The sequence below is a fragment of the Mucor mucedo genome (genome assembly GCF_025094135.1).
Source record: "Mucor mucedo strain NRRL 3635 chromosome Unknown EV154scaffold_120, whole genome shotgun sequence".
Classification (NCBI taxonomy): domain Eukaryota; kingdom Fungi; phylum Mucoromycota; class Mucoromycetes; order Mucorales; family Mucoraceae; genus Mucor; species Mucor mucedo.
This window is the reverse complement of record NW_026252404.1, coordinates 110817-132185: the sequence shown is the minus strand read 5'-3', so window position 1 is coordinate 132185 and position 21369 is coordinate 110817. Positions and strand designations below refer to the sequence as shown.

At 35.8% G+C, this 21369-nt stretch overlaps 6 protein-coding genes across 6 annotated transcripts; 5 read left to right on the top strand and 1 right to left on the bottom strand.

Moving 5' to 3' along the window:
- Nucleotides 1–1711: 1711 nt before the first annotated feature.
- On the top strand, nt 1712–2742 carry EV154DRAFT_575369 (uncharacterized protein; the record flags this gene model as incomplete). The annotated part of the gene is made up of 1 exon (XM_051606450.1): nt 1712–2742. One exon carries the CDS (start codon nt 1712–1714, stop codon nt 2432–2434), a length of 723 nt encoding a protein of 240 aa, XP_051453285.1. The 3' UTR covers nt 2435–2742.
- A 1652-nt stretch (nt 2743–4394) lies between these two features.
- EV154DRAFT_523215 (RasGAP C-terminus-domain-containing protein) lies at nt 4395–8812 on the top strand (the record flags this gene model as incomplete). Its single annotated transcript, XM_051603080.1, has 18 exons — nt 4395–4415; nt 4745–4975; nt 5026–5440; nt 5504–5776; nt 5821–6225; nt 6249–6369; nt 6481–6542; nt 6563–6686; nt 6867–7019; nt 7040–7051; nt 7104–7170; nt 7224–7299; nt 7325–7348; nt 7400–7738; nt 7811–7925; nt 7976–8454; nt 8505–8620; nt 8688–8812. 17 exons carry the CDS (start codon nt 4395–4397, stop codon nt 8618–8620), a joined length of 3033 nt encoding a protein of 1010 aa, XP_051453284.1. The 3' UTR covers nt 8688–8812.
- A 422-nt stretch (nt 8813–9234) lies between these two features.
- EV154DRAFT_523208 (glyoxal oxidase N-terminus-domain-containing protein) lies at nt 9235–11220 on the top strand. Its single transcript, XM_051603079.1, has 4 exons — nt 9235–9416; nt 9449–9506; nt 9565–9593; nt 9652–11220. Exons 1-4 carry the CDS (start codon nt 9317–9319, stop codon nt 11103–11105), a joined length of 1641 nt encoding a protein of 546 aa, XP_051453283.1. The 5' UTR covers nt 9235–9316; the 3' UTR covers nt 11106–11220.
- Nucleotides 11221–15920: 4700 nt separating this feature from the next.
- On the top strand, nt 15921–16871 carry EV154DRAFT_428434 (polyubiquitin; the record flags this gene model as incomplete). Its single annotated transcript, XM_051596413.1, has 1 exon — nt 15921–16871. One exon carries the CDS (start codon nt 15921–15923, stop codon nt 16869–16871), a length of 951 nt encoding a protein of 316 aa, XP_051453282.1.
- Nucleotides 16872–17344: 473 nt separating this feature from the next.
- On the top strand, nt 17345–18737 carry EV154DRAFT_523199 (uncharacterized protein). Its single transcript, XM_051603078.1, has 7 exons — nt 17345–17577; nt 17627–17708; nt 17769–17925; nt 17978–18107; nt 18163–18191; nt 18244–18534; nt 18591–18737. Exons 1-7 carry the CDS (start codon nt 17430–17432, stop codon nt 18660–18662), a joined length of 909 nt encoding a protein of 302 aa, XP_051453281.1. The 5' UTR covers nt 17345–17429; the 3' UTR covers nt 18663–18737.
- A 1875-nt stretch (nt 18738–20612) lies between these two features.
- On the bottom strand, nt 20613–21362 carry EV154DRAFT_40526 (uncharacterized protein). Its single transcript, XM_051595335.1, has 3 exons — nt 21241–21362; nt 21009–21181; nt 20613–20957 (listed from the first exon to the last, which is right to left on the bottom strand). The coding sequence occupies exons 1-3, from the start codon at nt 21305–21307 to the stop codon at nt 20778–20780; spliced, it is 420 nt and encodes a 139-aa protein (XP_051453280.1). The 5' UTR covers nt 21308–21362; the 3' UTR covers nt 20613–20777.
- Nucleotides 21363–21369: the final 7 nt, after the last annotated feature.

Genomic DNA, 21369 nt, shown 5'->3' with positions numbered 1-21369 from the left:
GCAGATCAACATATTCAAAAAAAAAAAGTGTGGGGGTAATGGAGTAAAAGGAAAAAAAAAAGAAAAAAAAAAAAGTTTAGCCCAAATAGACTTATCATTTGAAATTTCACTGCCTAACTTGTTACAGTGCCGAACATGGACCTCTCCACAATTCGTATCAATAATGCAATTTACATTGATACTCCGTTAACAGTGCATTTTGCTACCTTGATCCCATTTATCTACAAGATACTCTATTTAAAAAGACCCGCTTAATTTTAATTTACAAATGCCATGAATGATAGCCACGTCGTTAATACGCCTGTGATTTTATTACCAAGACTTTTAATATAAATTTAACCGGGCAATGACAAACCCTAAATTCAAAATCAGATTGCGGAAGCTTAACCTAGATGCATACTTAATCTTTAATAACATATCAATGGCACCATAACATGATCAAAATTGCTGCAAAAGCAGTGGTGTCATGCATACCGAGGTAAGGCTTACCGGGGCATGTCACTCAAAATGACTTGTAGATTTCCCACGCTGTCCTGACGGGGACCTAAATAATTAGGAGGATAAATTATTTATGATGAAATTGTCTTTACCTAATGCAAGTGTCATAATGTTTACATGTGGAAGGTATTTGTACCTGTAAGTTGATTCAAATTCCCACAAATCTAAGTAAATATGTATCATTGTGGTTTTTATAAAGAACTTAGTGATAATACATTGATAACATTTCATCAGCAGGAACTTTATCCAGTACGGGTAATTTTAAAGTGTAAATATGGCTATACAATTTAAGCTGGAATAAAAAAACATAGCTAGAACTGCTATTTTAGTTGGTAGTAAACGTTATAATAGAAGACGGGATACCATCGACATCAAGACCACCGGCTATTCAGATGGAAAAAAAATCGGCAGCTCTTAATCAATATTTTGATATGTAACCATCAGGGTTAGCGAATAATGAACTAAGGCGTGTCTATATCTACCAGACGCTAGAATGATGTGCATGCTCAAAGAAAGCACTGCAAGTTTAAACCACAACTGATACTACAATATAGGTAGATACTAGTATGACTGAAAAATATGCTGCAAAGTACGTATCCTTCATTAGAGCGCTAGTAAATTAAATGCAATGTTTTATTTTTTGTCCTTTGATGACATTGTCATGACAAAGTGCTGCCTAGTTGCAACAATCACTTGAAATTATTATCATGCTCAGCCACTTTTTCGTTCTCATGTTGCACCAAGAAGAGTATTTGTTAAGAATGATAATTTTTGATCTCACAACAGAATTCTTAAAACTACTAGTAGACATGGTATTTCAGAATTTAAATTTGGTATAGATTGGTAAATTACGAATATCCTTTGGGTGTTCGTTTTCTTTAGTGTAAAGATTATAAGCACAGCTATTCCTTTTTAAGTTCAAATTTTTAATTGGTGAATGCTCCATTTCATTTTCGAAAAATGTACCCAAGCTGGGTTGACATTGCAGCTATTTTAGACACACGTAGATAAACAGACAAACGAGAATGTGAAAACCATGGATAAAACTTCAACAGCACGCGAACTATAATAGAGCTCTCAATGTACAAATGTTAGTTTTAGAGCTGTTATGATAGTTGGAAATTTACATGATTGGTGAGATCAAAAAGTTAATTAATTTTCCAAAAATTCTATCACAAATCATTGTATCTTTTATTTTTTTTATAAACACGAAATGAAATCCTGGAGCAACTTACCAGAAGAAGTTTTGCTCATATTCAATTCCAATGATAATACATCCTTCTTTGAAGACAGAAAATTGCTAGAAAAAAAGGATATTTTTCAATGTGAACTTGTCTGCAGAAATTGGAAATTGCCTGCACAAAGAACCAACTACAAATCCTTGACTGTGAGTAGCCGTGATACCAAAAACTTAATAAACGCCCTGAAAAGTAGCCAAGAATCACCCGGTAAATTTGTTAAAGAGCTTATTCTTCCTAATTCAACGAACGGCTTGTGGAAGCAATGTTTACCTGCTATGGCCGACATCTTTCCCTTCATTGACACATTGGAGGTGCATGAACCAAACGAGGACTTTTACTCTACCTTGATCTCCATTAGCAGCGCATCGAAATGGAAAGGGCTAAAAAACTTTGAATTCCCAAACAATGATTCAGATCTTGGAATGTACGCATCTTGTGTTCAAAACTACCAGAGAAGTTTAGAACGCCTTTTGGTTTGTGACAAGATCCAGCTCATCCATGCAAACGAGGGTGGCATTAACAACGAACTTTATTTCAGTCTACTTAAAGAACTCGGACAATTTTCAAAGCTCAAAGAGTTAGTTATCAAACGACATGCTAATGACTGTTTAGAATCATTTGACAAGATCATCGAAAAGTGCCAAAACTTGAGAAAATTGGATATTGGAATCTACCCGAATTTGACAATAGAATAACAACCTCTGAAACAGACCTGTCTCGGATTAAACCTCGGCCAGATATTAAAACACTTGACGGATTGTTTGTTACAAGATGATAGCACCCTATATACATTATGCATAAATTTCCCTGCCTGCAGGAATTGTTTATCAATCACAGTTGGCGAGATGATTCAGAAGAAAATGACGGATTGCATATGACAGTACCCAGAATAACTGCCAATATTTTGACCAAATTTATATCTTTCATGACTCCAATTTCTTCCTGTGCTATATCCATTTGTATCAAAATACCTCTTGTTGTCGATGCCCTTGAGGAATATACAAGAGTTATGTCCAGCAAGCTATTCGGGTTTTTATCCATTAGTTACTCGTACGATAGTATCATAGATCCACTGTTAGAGCAACATGCAAAGCTGACCATGCACCGTACAACAGGCTATAAAAAAAATCAAGACCACGAATTCTTTATCGACTATAGTTCTATTGCGGACACATTGCCTCATGAGTATCATAGAAAAAAACTGGGAGCTCGCTGGCCGAACTTACATATCGTATGAATTTTGACCGTGTGTCCAAAGAAACTCATAGAAAAGCTTACGATATGATCTATGGACATTTTTTGGACCACATATTTAGTCACTGCTCCAGTCTAAGAAAGCTTAGGCTAAGCAGTACCAAAATTCTGGAATGTAACCCGATCCTATCCTTAAATAATTCAATGTCACATTTGATTCTTTTAAACTGCTATATTGGTAAAAACGTGCTTTCTCAACTCTCAGACCGTATTACTTCCTTGAAACATATGGTTATTGTTCGCTGTAAAGTGGAAAACCCTCACAATGGCGTCAACACTCGGTATTATCATGTCGACATGCTCAACACCACATTGACACCATTCGAATCAAGTCTGAACATTCCATATATCTCATTGCTGTAAAGTTAAACGAGGAAGTCATGACGAATACTACAAACTGATCTTTGACCCTACAACACATAATTATCATACGGCTGTGAAATCAACACGATTTGTATGAATCTGGACTATGAAAAAAATATGAAGGTGTCTGTTCGATGTAAGGGCATAAAGAAAATCCAGCTCTTTATGAATGCTTGTGTTCATGAGAGTGAAGTTGCTTTTGGTGAAATAATTCTAGAATAAATAGTGTCTATAACTCCAAAAGAACTTTTTGACAAAATTCTTGTAAAATCTGTAATATCCTTAATGCCAAACGTTTTAATTATATTTAGCTTCGCGGGCCGAGGCAATGATCCATAGACACATCCATTAAAGCGATGTTTGACCTTAAAAAAGAGGAAGCCCCAGATAAATAAAGTGACTAGGTTGGCCTGTTCCTAGACTTATAGAATTTATGTTGGCACATCAGTAGTTTCTAATTGGAAATAGGAGCTTAACTAACATTCTCTTGCTATACTCTACTTTTTTTGCAGCTGAGGTATGTAGAATATCCCAAATATCAAGGTAAAAAGAATATTTTGGTCACTTCATTGATGTAACGACAGCTGAGAAATTGTAACACGCGTTGTCTGCATTAACTAAAATGACGCTATTAACTAACCTCATGAAAGTTAGGGTAGTTATCTCTGACAATGAATCAGGGAACAAAGTAGTGCTACAAATCTCTTTTTGCAATGACACCATTATCTGCTATACAATGAATTTGGCACTCTTGTTTGATATCAAACCAAATATTTTAATTTTAAGTACAAGTGCAGATAAAGCTTTCAAAAAAAAAAAAAAAAAATTCCACTAAACAATTTGTTGAACCGGAAGACAAAAAATTACTGAATGGAGGTGTGATGTTCTATGAAAACATTTGCCATTCAAAGTAATTTCTATAATTGGATGTTATTGTTTAAAAAATTTATAACTGACATAAATTGGGATATTGGCAACTTTCTTTTCTTCAATATACAACTTTTTCTTACCTTATTTTATTTTTATTTACATATTTAAATGTCTTCAAGACAATCTACAGTAGCATTACAACATGATGACTCTTTATCAGAGAATGATTCCAAAGCTGTAGCAGGTATTACAAGCAGACAGAAAAAAAGTAATTTGTTTTAACATGTTTTTATTTTTAGGCACAAGTAAGACCCAACGACTTAATTTGCTTATATTGTTTCAACTAACTTTGTAATAATAGATCGTATACGTTTGCATAAAGTGCAGCAAACAAAAAATGATGGGCGTTGGGTTGACAAAAGAAAACCATGTCCAAGTTCATGAATATCTTTGCCACATTGGCGAGGCAATAGAGTAAGTAACACAATAACAAGTATCCATATATGGTAATCTAACAGTGTAACGCCAGATGGATTGAAAGTTTTATCAGTGAAAAAATCGATGACAACGATAATAGGGAAGCATCAATCATACAGTTAGAGCAAACACTACACGATGGCGTAGTTCTAGCTAAATTGGCACGTAGAATTCAACCTTCCTCCATTACCAGTATTATATCAGGCGATGCCAAATTCAAATTTTTACGCTCCAACAATATCAATGCATTTTTGTCTGTTATCAGCAAGTTGGTCTGCCTTCCATTTTTTGGTTTGAATTTGTTGATTTATTCGATGGAAAGAATATGCCCAAAGTTATTATTGTATTCATGCTCTCCCATTTATTGCATTCAAATCAAATCGCGCCACAGATTAAAAACTTACACGGCGAATTTAATTTTTCAGAAGACATTTTGATAGCAACGCAAAGAAATTTGGAGAAATCAGGTGTACCTATGCCCAACTTTAATAATCTTGTGTGCATCTTACAAAACGAATTGGATGGTGGTAAAAAGAAAACCTTTCTTTTTCGACCCATCGAAGAACCACTAATAGACGATGAAGATTTGATGCCAAAAATGAGACAAATTAGAAGACATACACCTGATTTAATAGTGGCTGATTTATATGATTCGGACACAGAGTCAAAAACATCCGCAAGTGATGATCATGATACCTCTTCGGGTATTACAACAATGCAAAGGTTACAATTTTTAGGTATGTGTCACAACCAAACACGAATGTAATTATGAGCTCATCGGTTATTTCAAACTTTTCTAGATGCTTCTGGTGATTCTTCAATCAGTAGCTCCGCCTCCGAAATAGAGTATTATGACGATTCAGACGAACTCGACTCCGAAGATGAAGACTCGATTGCAGCACGAGCAACGGCCCTCGAGCAACACTTTACTGCTCCAGAAAACAACAAAGTACTTGTTTCAGCACAAGGCTGCATCCGAACATTTATGGCTCGAAATAAATTAGAAAAGATTAAAGAGCAGTACCGTTATCAGTCTTTCCAGTCAACTATACAAAAAATGCAAGCTCGTATCCGTACAGCATCAATGCGCCGCCAACTTGGTGAAAAACGCAGCGAGTTTTTGCTTGCCCTGATGATTGGGTAACTGCATTACAGGCTATGATTCGTCGACACCTTGCAATAAAAAAAATGGACGGCATGCATCAATTCCAGTTGGTGGAAAATCAACGCATAGAAAATTTGAGAATTGAAGGCAAATCCAGTGCACAGTACCATGAAAGTGCTTATCAAAAATTGAAATCGGATAAAAACCCTTCCATTGGAGTTGTTAAGAGTGTCCTTCACATGCTGAGCAACAACGATGTAGATTTTAACGAGGATTTAATCATAGAAGATCTCCGACAGAAGGTTATTGAATCAATTAGAGAAAATAATCATTTGGATAGTCAAGTGAGCATGATTGATATTCAAATCGCATTGCTCTTGAAAAATGTCGTAACATTGGATGAAGTAGTTAAACTCAGTAATGCATTTTCAATCCAACAGAAGAAAGCAACAGCAACAGAGAATTTTCTCAACTGATGTCATCGAACCCTTCCAATAGTCCTTATGATTTGCGTGGTGTAGACAAAGGAAATCGTGACAAATTAGATTGTACCAACAGCTCGTATTTCTGCTGCAAACAGAACCTGTATATCTGGCAAGATAATGTCGATCACAGGTGGTCAAGTTTATGGTGAAAGAATAGGTCAGCGCAAAATTGATGCTACGGTGTTAGCCCTGTCGGTTATGGTACCAACGCCCGCGAAGAATGTCTATTAATCAACTTGTGCAGAGCATGTATTGTACAAGAAATGAAGCGCGTCAAAGACCTCAAGAATTTATGCGTGGAAACTATACATTTATGAAACTGGTCGTTCAAGTGAATCGTGGTGCCAAGGAAAGACAGTTTTTCACATCCCTTTTTGAGGCGTTAATCAAAAAGTGATTGAAAATAATGAGTTGGATTTGGAGACAAACCCAGTTGTTATTTATCAGAAATTTGTCGGTCAAGAAGAATCTCGCACGGGCAATCCTTCGGACAAACCTTTCATATTACTCACTCTCAAGCATTGCAAGTACCCGAGGTTATGAACGCTCTATCTAATCATTTGGAACATTAAGAAATCTGACAGAGGACTTTCTAAGTGCTATCATTAAAACAGTAGATTCAATGCCCTATGGTATGCGTGTTATTGCAAGAGAGCTTCGACTTGTGATGGAGGAAAATTTCCCGGATGAAGCCTCAGAAGAGATCATTAAATTCTGGGAAATTTTGTATATTACCGCTAGTTAAGTCCCGCTATCACGTAAGTTTTACCAATTAGCGTATATTTACATGTTTTAAGTCTTTAATGTTAGTGCCCCTGAGCAATATGTTTCTCTTAATCACGAAGTATCTTCAGTCCAAAGAAAAAATTTGGCAGAGGTAAGAGCCAAGATATATTGTAGACGTTTTCATTATACTCAAACTTTCAAAAGGTGTCCAAAATGCTGCAACAAATCTCCATCGGCAAAGACTTTGACACGCGCAATGTTGAACTGAGTGCTTTAAACAGTTACATAAGGTCATCCAATCAAAGATTTACCCCAATGGTTTATGGATCGTAAGTAAACTTTGGAGCTCGTACCTTACATTTGTTAATCATTCTATCTAGTTACTGATGTGGAAGAACCTGAGCAGCATTTTGGCTTGGATCAACTATCGGATTATACAAACACACAAAAGCCAACCATATACGTGCATCCTACTGAACTTTATCATATTCATCAGCTTTTGGAAGAAAATATAGATTCATTGGAACGCCAAAAAACTGGTATTCTTCATAATATTTTAGGCGACTTGGGGGAGGCTCCTGTCGATGTCAACATGAGCGTTCCTTTACATGTTCTTCGACTTGAACTGAGTGATCGTAGAGATGGTATCCCAAATGAAGCAGGTGGCGACATCAAAAATTATATTAGATACCAAACGACTTGTTATTCTGGTTATTCAAGTACAATCCGGACCATCACTAGAAGCTATCTTTGAAGATCCTGTTACAGATGAACATGAATCTATTTGGGAGAATCGTGCTGTGAGCAACAATTCCCCTCTGAAGGTACTGAAAAGGAAATTGAAATGGCTATTCGTGAAAGAAACTTTAAATTCGGTTATCAAAATGCTGCTATGGATGTGAAAAGGTAAAACCGTTACATTATTTTATTTTCTCTTTTACTAATTCTTTTTATAGTCTAAGCTTTGCAAAATTAAAATCATTTGCAAGTAAGTTACACGCTTATTTGTTGCAACACAGTGTTATTCCACCTAGTCCCGGATACCAAAGCATCATCAATATGATTGCTGTTGATATCACAAAGAAAGGAGAACGAAGAAAGTTACGTAATGCTGAAATCAAGAAATTGCAAAACATATTGCTGCATTTAGATGAAAAACGACAGTTTTTGATTGGTCAAGCTAACAGCTATAAGAAGTATTTGGATGGGTGTATGAATAACATGGCTGAACGTAGAGGAAAGAAACAGAAATTCGTCTTTCCATTTACCAAACAGTATTTCCATATGAAGTACTTGAAAAGTCATGGACTTGTTCCCAAATTTGGATCCTTCAAGTATTCTGCAAAAACTTTATATGATCGTGGTATCATTCTAGATCTATCTGGTGTTTCTAAGAAGTTGTATGCTCGCATTACTTTAATTTTATCGATGGATCGTGCCGGCATCATTACCTTTGAAGGGTATTTCCTCTTATGAATACGCAAGAATTACGTGTTGATGTACAATATGAAGAACTTTTGCAGACGCAGTACGAATGTGTCCAGACAATGAAAGTGCTGGATGGCATGGCTACTGTTAACGTTAATCTTCTCATTATTTGATCAACAAAAAGTAAGTTATTGTAATATATCTTGTAAATACCATATATCTAATGGAATTCTCTTACAGATTTTATCATACGGCATAAAAACTTTGTGTATACCCTCTCATATTTTTTTTTTTTTTTTTTTGATTAGATATTGTACCTGTATATATAACATTAGTATTTAATAAAATATACCATAGCATTATAATTTACCATCGTTTTATTCTTTATCAATAGACAATAGATCTTCCATAAATAGATAGATACAAACATGGCTGGTGTTTTGGCTAGTCATTATTATTGTCTTATAAGATATAGGATGATAATTATTCAAATAGGTTATACCTTCTTAAGGTAAGTCTAAGCTAGCATTACACAGGTATGATATTTTATACAAATGATTACAGCATACTTCACAAAAGAAATTCTATCAACATTTGAATTCCACGATGTTTTTCTCTTACAGAATCGAGCTAGCCAACCTGCGAATCAAGTTTGCGTCTCCATTGATGATTTTTTTTTTTTTTTTTTTTTTTGGTTGTGTAGGCGTGACACAAATAATTTATCCGAAATCAAGTATTTTTAGCATTTATAAAAAGTCACCTCATTATTTAAGCTTTTACTTCTTTGCTTCAGCCCAAAAATATAAAAGACCGTTCTAAAAATATTTTTTCCTTTCTTCAAATCTTTTTCTTTTTTTATTTATTTTAAAATGAAAACAGCTTGCTTTGTATCTATTGTAGGGGCCGTGAGTTACTTCCTTGGTTCAGTAACAGCTCAGAATAACGAATCACCTTTTCATTGGTCTGACAGTCAAAATGTTATTCACCATTCGCGAAATCAGGCAAAATGGAAGCCATCGGTAGAACAGGTGTAGCAGCTATGCACGCAGTTCTTCTAAAGTAATAATTAAAAAAACAATTCCCCTGAAAAAAAAAAACTAATTTTTTTCTTGCGTAGCGAAAAGACTATTTTAATTATTGACAAAGGTAAGAAAAATAAAATATGCAAAAACAGAGGCAATTTCTCAACTCCCCTTTAAATTAGCCGAGTGGAACGAAGCTCAATTTGACTCCGGTCAAAGCGCCTTTTCAGTTCAATATGATTTGGATACAAATACATACCGTCCCTTGCCATTAGAAACCAATACTTTTTGCTCTGCGGGTGGTTTTTTGAGTAACGGCAGCTTTATCAGCACTGGTGGTGGCGAAAAGCGTGGACGTGATTGGAAGGCTGAGCCAGGTTGGCAGTCTATTCGTCATTTTACTCCATGCACAGATAATTCCTGTTTATGGGATGAGTACAAAACCGGGAAAATGACCGCTAATCGTTGGTATCCAACTGTGGAACAATTACCTGAAGGTGATTTGTTTATTATCGGCGGTTCAACAAAAGGTACAGCTGTCAATCGTGCTGAGGTCAATGTTCCTTCGTATGAATTTTGGCCTCCAAGACCTGAAGGCGAAGTTCCATTCAAATTTTTAATTGAGACTATGCCATACAATTTATATCCTTTTGTATTTGTCTTGCCCGATGGTAATTTGTTTATTTTTGCAAACAAGAAATCGATTATCTATGATTACAAAAAGCAAAAGATTGTAAAGGAACTTCCCAAAATACCTGGTAATCCTCGTTCCTATCCTTTGACAGGTGGTGCTATTATGCTTCCTCTTGACCCTAAAAACAACTACAATGTGGAAATATTAATTTGTGGTGGATCTGAACGTATGAAGCGAGACGCTACTGCTGATGATACTTGTGGTCGTATCAACTTAGGAGACGCTAACCCTCAATGGAAGATGGAAAGCTTTATTCACAAGCGTTTGATGCCTGATGGTGTTATTATGGCTGATGGAAATGTGCTCTGGGTCAATGGCTGTCAACGTGGCTGGGCGGGATACAATGGCCGTAATCATGATGCTACTGTAGATCCTCTTATTTATACACCCACAGCTCCCATTAACAAGCGTTGGACTCAAAACTTAGCCAACACTGACATTGCACGTATGTATCATTCAGTCGCACTAACATTACCCGATGGTCGCGTATGGATTGCTGGCTCCAATAATGTTGATCCCCCAGATATCAATGCTGAATATCCAACAGAATTCCGAGTTGAATACTTCTCTCCTCCATACCTTTTTAAAACCGCTACCCGCCCACTGATCTCTCATGTTCCTCGTATTGTCACCTATGATGAGTCATTCGACATTCTTTTAAATCTGGAAAATTTAGCTGCTAAAGACACTGACCCAGCAAGCAAGATCCGCGTTGGTTTATTGCGTACCGGTTTCAGTACTCACTCTATGCATATGTCTCAACGTTATGTATTTTTAAATCATGAAGTATCTAACGATTTACAGAGCCTCAAAATTACTGCTCCTCCCCATGCTGCCATTTATCCTCCAGGTGCGGGTATGCTTTATGTTCTTTATGATGGCGTACCTTCTAACGGCACTGAAATCTTTATTGAACGCACTCTCTCCGATTTACAAATTTAATACTATTTGATTAGTCTGCTCCATACCATTACCTCTGCTAAATAATCCATTTCTTCTCATTGCCATATAACTTTTCATTTTAACATTAAATTTTCTTTTTCATATCTAAACCAAATCCACTGATAATTGAGGTCTTTCTTGACAGACTGAATTTGATACAATACAAGCGAAATATTAATTAATAGAATTAATACAGTATCGACTGTCTGCTTGATTAGTTATGTTAACCACACGCATTCATTTGTGTGATAATTAACACCCTAAAATAAATCAGCAATCAAAATGTTTTTTTGATCGATATTGGCGATATCGCTCAAAAAATCGAAAATATCGATATCTCCGATATTTTTGATTTTTTGATCGCTGATCGCAAAGCCAAATTTTCAAATCTCTATAAAAACAACCTATACATAAATAAATAGATGTAGCAATACCATGTTAATAGATAAACGTAATTTTTTAAAGAAAAAAAATGTTTATGGGGATGATAGCCAGGGTAAGAAAAAGACAACTTCAGATTACGTAAGTAAAATGAGAAAAGGGGACATGTGACTGTGGGTTTTAATGATTTTCCAACACTGCTGGTAATACTACTCTTATCGACTTTGAAAGCCTTACCAGTTTTTATTGAATATTTGTTGTTAGACCTGTCGACCCCATTCACCAACCCAATAGTAGACACAAGGTCCTTTGCATCAAAGACGACAATTTTTTTTTGCTCTGCCTCATCATGCGCGGGATGGCCTTTGAATAAGGGGAAACGTCATGATTCTTTATAACTTCACCAAAAACGAAGTTCGAGCCTGGAGTACTTTCTTAATATGTAAAGTCAAAAAAGAACAAGCGTTTACACACGTACCAGTTTTCAACAGGCCGAGACATCCAAATTACTTTAAGTGAGCACACATGAATTTAGATTTGCAAAAAAAAAAAAAAAAAAAAAAAAAAAAAATAGGAGAGTGCCTTGAATCTATCATTTACAAGACTGATGAATCAGTTGCTGTAGAAAATAATCAACGGCGTTGCCAAAAAAAAAGGAATTGAGTCTGAATTTTTTTTTTTTCTTATTTAAACAAACTTTGTTTTTTATACCTTTTTATTCTTATTCTTTTTCCTCTTTTCTTTTTCTTCCAGGTTAATGTATGTATATGCGAATAGTTAATGGTATTTGATTCATCATAACCATTTTTAAATTAATTTAGATTTAGTTATGTGACTAATAATAAACGTGTTACAACTTTCTAATTTAGGATCAGACCAATGCTCTTTGCTCGGTAAGGAACTCTAACTACTTTCTTATATCTATTAGCGCATTTTTATAGCTAAAGGAATCAATACATTGATTACTTGTGGAAAGGTAAATAACTTGACTTTGGTATACTTGTTTATTATTAAGTTAACCCAACTTTTTAAAGCTGATTGATATTACTGTTTATTTGAGGCTCGTACATCCCACGGTTTTGTAAAGGTACACATTGCTAAACATGATAATTTATTCTCTTATTAACGTAAACCATATTTTTGCAGGTAAGTGATACTGCTGTTCTTCTGAGGTCTTCGTGTGGTCACTATCGTAGTTCCTCTGATTATGTCTGTCTCTGGTCATATTTTACTGGTCATTTTCCATATTTGAAGAGGTTCATCATGGTCAGATTCGACGTTATTTAGTTTTTTTTTATAAATAAATTTTTTTTTTTCCAATATATACAAACGTATCAATTTTAAGCCTGTATCCTGATTCAGCAGGGGTGTAAAAGTAATATTATATCGATTATCGATTACCCCATTTTTTTTTACCCCATCCAACGATATTTTTTTGTTTTTTTGATTTATGGATCGATATCGTCAATCGCGATATTTTGGAAAGTTTGATCGATATTGCCAATAACGATATTTTAGAAAATTTTATCGATATCGCCAATCGCGATATTTTTTAAAAAAAGATCGTTATTTCCGCTCTAATTTGTTTGCGATATTTTTCAATTTTTGATCGCTGATTTATTTTAGGGTGTAATAAGAGCTGACTCGCGCTAGGATAGATTGATTACATGGTTGACACTTTGAAAGTAGTCGTTTGATCACTTACCTTTTTTTAAAATCCTTTCTGAACCAAGTTTAGGCTTAAAACTTTGAATAAAATATCATAAACTTCCCAACATTTACGAAATGCTACAAGATATTTACGCAATCTATTTAACATAAAATAGAACATAAAAGAAATAGGTCGAGCCTCAATAAGAAAGTGGGGGTAATTATAATAGAAAAAGCAGAAGATCATAATTGTAATAACCGGGCTGGAGATAAGAAAGAAGGACCGCTAAGATTCTTGTGATAAACGGATTCTTTCATAATTTAAGAAAAACAACGAAGGACTGAAACGTGTTTCAACTCTTAATGATTCGGCTATTCAATTGAAAGCCAACATGAGTTTAAATTAACAAATAAAAATTGAACCTTAACGCTCCCGGGTCAGGTTCAATTTTAGAGCTGTTCATAACAATTGATTTCTCCAAGTACGAGGGGCTTCTCGTGTTTTCTAACGCCAGTAGATTTTGTTCTGGTCTTCTTTCTTTTCGTTACAACGAACGTTACAAGTTTGTTGGTAATGAAGTTGATTACCAATTTCGCCTTTCTTTTGTCGAACTCATAAAAATCAAACGGTCCATGGATGACTCTCGTTGTAACATTCCCTCTGACTTCAATGGCTCCTTCCAGTGTATTGTCTCTGACAATGCTCGGTCGATGTATCGATCTGTCGATTGGATTGCCTGGCTGGTTTACGTGGTTCCCACTCTGATTGCATCTATCTTTGGTAGTAGGAATACTGCTGGTAGAAGTACTGCCTCTGCGTTGATTGCCCTTTCTCGCGGTGTAAAACTGAGTTTGCAGTGGTCCATTAACAAAGATGACCTGAAAGAGATTGAAAAGTAATTAGTCAATTATTCATATATTCACCGAGCCTAACCCTTACTAACCTCCAATATCAATAAGATCTTTCGATGACTGGTTCAAGTATTTGGACAGCTGCCTTGTATCTCAGACCATTTCTCGCACGATACTCAAGTACAATATGCATCAACTGCATCACATTCCTTACATGATGAAGCGAATGGGGTAAGCTGCCTTTATCAATAATTTTTAGCGGCATAATATTTACTGACTTCCTTTCTTCAGGCCCCTTAGATGCTACTCAGCCAGATCCCTCGAAAGGTCTATTGGAGCTTACAAGAAACGAATCAGATCAACGATGCATCCAGGTGTAAATGCTGGTAATATCATGGAAACGCGGGAAATCTTCAAGTTTTTTCAATTGTCCAACATATTTGACTTTTCTGCCTTGACTGATGTTGCCAACAATCCCAATAACTACATGTCCCGTCCCAACAATGATCCTAATTCTCCTCAACTATGGTCTCCTTTCCATGTGTCCGATGCGGGTTCATTGGTTGTACTCAATTTGGTCCGAAAGCTGGCTTTGGATAAGACTAGTTGTATCAAAGGTGACATTCGTACTCTTCCTTGGTTGAAAGCTTTAATGGATTGTTTAAGTCGAATGGTTGGTTCAAAGCAGGTCAATATCCCTAATTTTTTTCTTCGTCAAGTGATAATTTTGGCCAAACTGTTTTTTGACAACCAGGTGTACATTTCTTCCATGTCAAAAGAAAAAAACAAGTCGAGCTCTCGTGGTGGTGAGCATGTGATGTTTACTGCTGTTCATAAAAATAGGTAAGTGGTTGCTGTTATGTTTCTATTGTGTGTATGCTGAATTTCTTTTAAATGCAGTCGTTTCTCTTCGGTATCCAACTGGTATGTCTGCAAGGTCCTTTTCTTCCTCAGATTCCAAATGTTCGAGGAAAGACAGGGGTCCCATTACGTGTATGGTGAGTTGATGAGAACTCATGGTGTGTCGCCATACTCTAAATCCGTTCCTCGTGTCCAACCTTTCAACGGAACCGACAAAAAATTCGTGGTTTTTGACGCTGAGGATATTGTTTCTGTCGTTGGCTTATTGAAAGAAACTGGTGATGAGTCTACATTTCAATATGTACTTCGAACTGGTGATGCCTTCGAAAAGGACAGGTCTGTTACGGCTGGCCAAGAAACAAACATTGTTTTGACTTGAGCATAATTAAAAAATAAAAAAAAAGGAGAGAGAAAGCAAAGTTTATTTTTCAGTGCCATATAGTAAAAACTTTTTATTGTGTAAGACTTGATACATCCCTTCATTCAAGCATTTTCGTTTCATTTGTAACTTCCATCAGTATTAATTTTACGCGCTTTGGCTTTTATTTTATATTAAATATCAACATCTAAAGCTCTTTTCTACAATGGTTGATATATATTGGTGGGTTCAATTAGCTAATCCAAATACTCGTAGTTGATCTGCTTGGTTAATTCACATCGAAAAAACTACATAGCAAGCGATGTTTTTTTGCTCTTCCACAATCCATTTACGGGAAAAAGCTATAAACACGAGGATCTAAGCTAAAGACGTAATGTCATTAGAGGATGTAAAGGATTCTTCAAGAAAGTATCGATGTTTGCATTATCTATGAAACCACGCATCATTCATACATCATCGGATCCCGTTTATCCATAGTAGTAATGTATGATAAATGGAATGTGCCTGTTCAAATAATGTTTGGCTAGTACTTGCAAATAACCGAATAAATCAATGTCATTTCGTGGGATTTCATACAGTGCCCTAGTTTATCATCTTAATTCAATAAGATACCCTAGTTTATACATTACTATTTAAAAGGTTCCGTTCCTTTCAATCACTCTCTCTTCCTGTTTCCATACACTTATAGCAATATGCAAATTTTTGTAAAAGATTTCGACGGACCTTCCACTGTTTTAGAAGTTTCATCCGAAACCACTGTCAAACAGGTAAAGGATATGATTAAGGTTAAAAAAGGTGTACCAAAGTCGTATCAATCATTACGATTCGGAGGGGAAACCCTTAATGATAAAAGCCGTCTTGGTGATCATAATGTCAAACCTGACAGCTTCTTTCACTTGACGTATAACCTTCCTGGTGGTATGCAAATTTTTGTCAAGACTTTAACAGGAAAATGCTACGCCTTAGAAGTTGAGTCATCCGACTCTATTCGTGCAATCAAGGCAAAGATCCATGCTAAAGAGGGTATCCCCTCAGACCAGCAACGACTCATCTTTGGAGGTAAACAACTCGATGATAGTTACACTCTTCGTGATTATAACATCAAGAGTGACTCTGCTATACATTTGGTTTTACGACTTCGTGGTGGTGCTACCATTTACGCTATCACGACATACAACAATACTAAGATCCCCATTGAAATCAACCCTGATTCAAGTACCGTTGATGATATTAAGTACCAAGTTTATATGTCAGAAGGAATTCGTATGGACTGCCAGCGTTATATTTATGGTGGAAAAGAGCTTAAAGAAGGTGTCAAGCTTTCTGACTATAATATTCGTGGTAATTCCTTTATTCATGTTATTTTCCGTCTCGTAGGAGGGGTTTATCACAGAACATTGAAGTTGACCAATTGGACTCAAACGAAACATTTACTTCTAAAAATTAATCAGCCAAATCGCTATACTATCAAGGATTTGAAAATTAAGATTGAGTGTGTGCATGGTATTCCCGAAGATGAACAAAGACTGTATTACAACGGAAGAAAACTTATGGATGGCAAAATGTTGACCAGCTACCGTATCGAAAGAAACTCAGCTATTACAATGGTGACTTCGGATACTTTTAATGACGAGGTTATGTAAATCGCCTGTTTTTCCTTTTGCATAATATTTTTTGAAACAATGACAAATATTAGCAATCAATAGCTTTAATAATAAAAACGTTTTGCTGTATAATTGACCTCCTCCATTTTCTATCTACTTGTGTCTGACTCTGTTTAAATTCGTAAACTTTTGTGATAAATAAAACACTTTGACTAAAAGAAAAAGCCTCACGAGTAATGATTAATCAGCATTTCACAAAAAGATGTTTATTTGAGGCGTCGAAAAAACTCGGTATCTTCAAAATTCCAGGAATCTGTATTTTTCACTAATTTTAAAAATGTGGTATAGCCATTAATGTAATGGTGCAATAGTTATTGTCGTTAAGGTGCAAATAAAAAACAAGCTAGTATGTATTAGACTTTACAATATCTTCTTTTTAGGGTGGTAGCAGTTCGGCTTATTTTTAAAGTCATCAACCTTATATTGATATTCGGGCCGGATTGTTCAGGCACACATTTTGACACTCAATCAAGTATCGGCATATTCATTTCCCTTTTGGTCTATATAATCTTCTTTTTTTCGAAACATTTTTTTGAAATGTCACAACCGAGCCTCACCATTTCACGCGCTCCTGTTTCTATTCGAAGGATGGGCCAGATTCTACGCGATCCTGTCATCTTTACCAGTATTGCTGCTGTTACAGCTATTGTCGGGTTTGGAACTTGGTATTATTACTCGAATGCAGGTAGGTAATCTCAAAGAAAGAACAACTGTATATTTACTTGTCAAGTTAGCTCCCACCCGTGTTCTCGATCAGCATGCTGCGAAACCCTTTAAATTGGTAGCCAAAACAGCTATTAGTCATAACACGAACATGTAAGACACACAATTCTTGTTACCCCTCCCATCCATCTTACCCACGACTCTATTAACTAGCTATCGCTTCGCACTTCCCCATAAAGACGACGTATTGGGATTACCCATTGGTCAACATGTAACGTTAATAGCTAATATAAATGGAAAAGAAGTTTCAAGAAGCTATACACCTATTACCAGCGATGAAGATGCTGGATTTTTTGAGTTGATTATCAAGGTAATTGTGAGCAGCCGGGCAGAACAATGAAAATCTAAACACATTATTATAGACTTATCCTGATGGTGTCTTAACACAACACTTGGCTCATATGGAAGTTGGAAATTATATTGGTGTACGTGGACCTAAAGGCTCATTTATATACACACCCAATATGGTTCGAGAAATCGGGATGATTGCAGGTGATTAATAGATGCCTTTAGTTTTGAAACCAACTAACTCTTTTCTTTTATCCAGGTGGTACAGGTATCACTCCAATGTTGCAGGTACTAGATTTGTTTTATCCAATCTGAAAACAAACTCTAATATTTTTTGAAGATTATACGAGCAATTTTACGTAACCCCAATGATAAAACCAAGGTTAAATTGATTTTCGGTAATGTTAGCAAAGGGGACATTTTACTAGAAAACGAATTAGAGCAACTGGCATCTAAACGTCCGGATCAGTTCGAAGTATATCATGTTTTAAATCATCCCCCTGATGGATTATGGACGCAAGGCGTTGGGTATATCAACAAACAAATTTTGGAAGAGCGATTACCCAAGCTTGGAAATGATGTGAAAATTCTCGTTTGTGGCCCTCCTCCCTTGGTGAAGGCAATGACAACTGTAAGTAAATATACCGTATGGTAAGCTTAACTACTAAATTAAACAAAAAACAATAGATCACAACGGATTTAGGCTATGAAGCTCCCAGAGCAGTAAGCAAACTCACGGATCAAGTATTTAAATTTTAAGTACGCTCCACTATTCATATCTTACCTGTACTGGTTGTAATAAAGCAGACCAATTTTTATATTATATGAACACAAGATGTGACCTATTTTATCTCTCCTGTTCAAGTCATAGTCTTATAGATAGTTAACGATAGTACTTAGAGTATAAGATGTCTGGCAGTTACAATTTTTAAATTGATAGTTTTGTTAAATACCAAAAGTACAACTAGACGATAGTACTTTCAGTTCTTTATTACTGTACGTTTGTTTCATTACTTGACAAATTAGAAAATATTGACATGTTTTTGTTTCTTCATGACTGTCGACGATACTGATATTGTCAGCCGTAAATATGGCAACTTTGGATGGTCTGTATTTGACTCCAAATGCCGTTATAGTTCTTCAAAAGACCACGCTTTTATTCTTAATAGAACCACAATATGACCCGCAAAAAAAGAGATAGAATGATCTAAACCCATCCACTGCCTACCCGTAATACACAAAAAAAGAAATACCGGAGAAATACCACACATACAAGTTGAGGCGACGTGAATATTGGCTTTAAGACAAAAGCCGAATAAGTAGGTCATTTTGATGATAATGGTGCAGATTGATGTAATGAAATTCGGTAGTCATCACTAAGAGAGTTCTTCCTCTTCTTGAAATTCGTATTAAAATATTATTTCGTGAAGTATGATCCAAGCAACTTTAAATCGCCAGATTCAAAATGCAAGACTCAAAAAGATTAACACAAGCAGCTGGATTAATGACTATGACAAGGACAGGCCAAAAAGCTACCCGTTTTCTTGAATCAGTTACGCAAAATTTTGAACGATAGAGGACATATTACCAGGGCCTCGAAGTCTTTGAAAACTATCATGTCAGATTCAAAAGAAACGTTTATTAACGCGTACAAAATAGTACAGTCAACAGGCTTTGGCGTCAATCCTAAAGTTAATGGTAATATTACTGATAAAGATACGAACATTATTATATTGTCAAATTTGATTAACTACCTTATCAATGCTAAATTTTCGGAGAAAGTTATTGGTATATTCAAGTGGTACTATGATCTTCTTTCTTTAATTGGCGCTACATAACTTGTCGATGCTGCTGGATGATAGACAAATGGAGATCCCACTCCAATATTTTTTGCTAAGAGCTATTGGTCCCAGACAGAGCCGCATAATAAGCCTTTTCGAGAAGCAGACAGAGTCCCCAGGCTGTCATTCATCATTCTTGGGGAAAAGATTGGGCCTAGAGAACACAAAAGTGAAAAAAAATAGGAGCATTTATTTATTTTTTTGCAGAAGGAGCTTTGCAACAAGGATACAGATGAAGAAACGCGCGAAATAATTAAGGCGTTTGTCAACGATATTATGGGCCACTTTACACAAAAATTATTTTTTTATATTTGAAGTGCTTTTTTACTCCCATTGTAAGTTTGGCTTTGATAAACGCGGGCCAAAGTGATATGTTGCCTACCTTATCCCAAGCGACATACGGTAGAAATTTCTTATGTTAATTGAAGCACTTGATCGAGATAATCTTTGCGTTTGTATCTACATCTGGATAGTTTAAAATGTTTTGAACCTGATGCCTGATGTCAAATTTGGATTCGTTTCCTTGTCTAACTGGTTTTCAACCACATTTTTTGGCTATTGCTACGTGCGTATCGATGCAGGATTTTCACTTTGTAGATATCAAGTCAGCTCTTCGAATATATGGCATTTTCTTGATTAATCAAATCCATCATTTATCACCAGCTCAATACGACAGATTTGAGCCAAATAAATTTTACATTTAAAGCAGCTATGCTAGCCCTTCAATCTGATCTGAGCAGACATTGTTAATCGGTAGTCAATATAGAGTGATTTTGATGCATATATGTGACCCGTTCCTTTCAATGATCATACACATCTTGCATATCTCTATTAGCCGCACGCCTTTACAAAATCTGGTATGGGTACAGGGTTATTTTTGCAATTTTTTTGTGAAGGTCAGATGATGGGTTTTCTGTCAAAATAGTTGTTTCGATACTCCCCTGAAAAATAAATAATATAGGGAAAATGTCGTTTATTATATGGACACTGCCTCTGTCTTTATTTTATTTTGCTGATTGTGTGTATATTATAGCTATGCGTGATCATCGCTATCATCATCACTTTCCTCGGTTCTTGCCACTTTAGCAGAGCTTCCCTCTTCCTCTGAACTTCTCTTTCCCAAAACAGTCTCATTGGCATCATGTGTCCTCAGTCTAAAGGTACCGTCTAACTTGGCAATAGTATCTGATTTAGTCTTTGCATATTCGATTTTCTACAGTTAATGGTATTAGAATGATTTCTTTGGCGGGCTGAAAGAACTTACAATAGGTCTATCAAAAAATGTGAAGCCATTTAAGCTTCTTTTTGCGGTTGTTGCAGAAGCAACGTTATTGTACACAATAAAAGCTTGTTCGCGCATCTTTTGAGTCTTTTTAGCTGTGATATCCAAAATAGGTCCATAGGTCGAGAACAAACCATACAAGGATGATTTAAGTTCTAGATTCAAACATTCAAATTTCCATTTTATGATTTCAGGCGCGAATACATCTTCTTACCTTCAACAGTAATACGACCGTTAATATTGGTAATGTACAGGGTTTGATTAGGGTCGATCGTGGCCATTTTTAAAAAATTGAAAAGATGAATTCTTATTGCAAGAAGATTAAATAAATATTGGTTCCAGT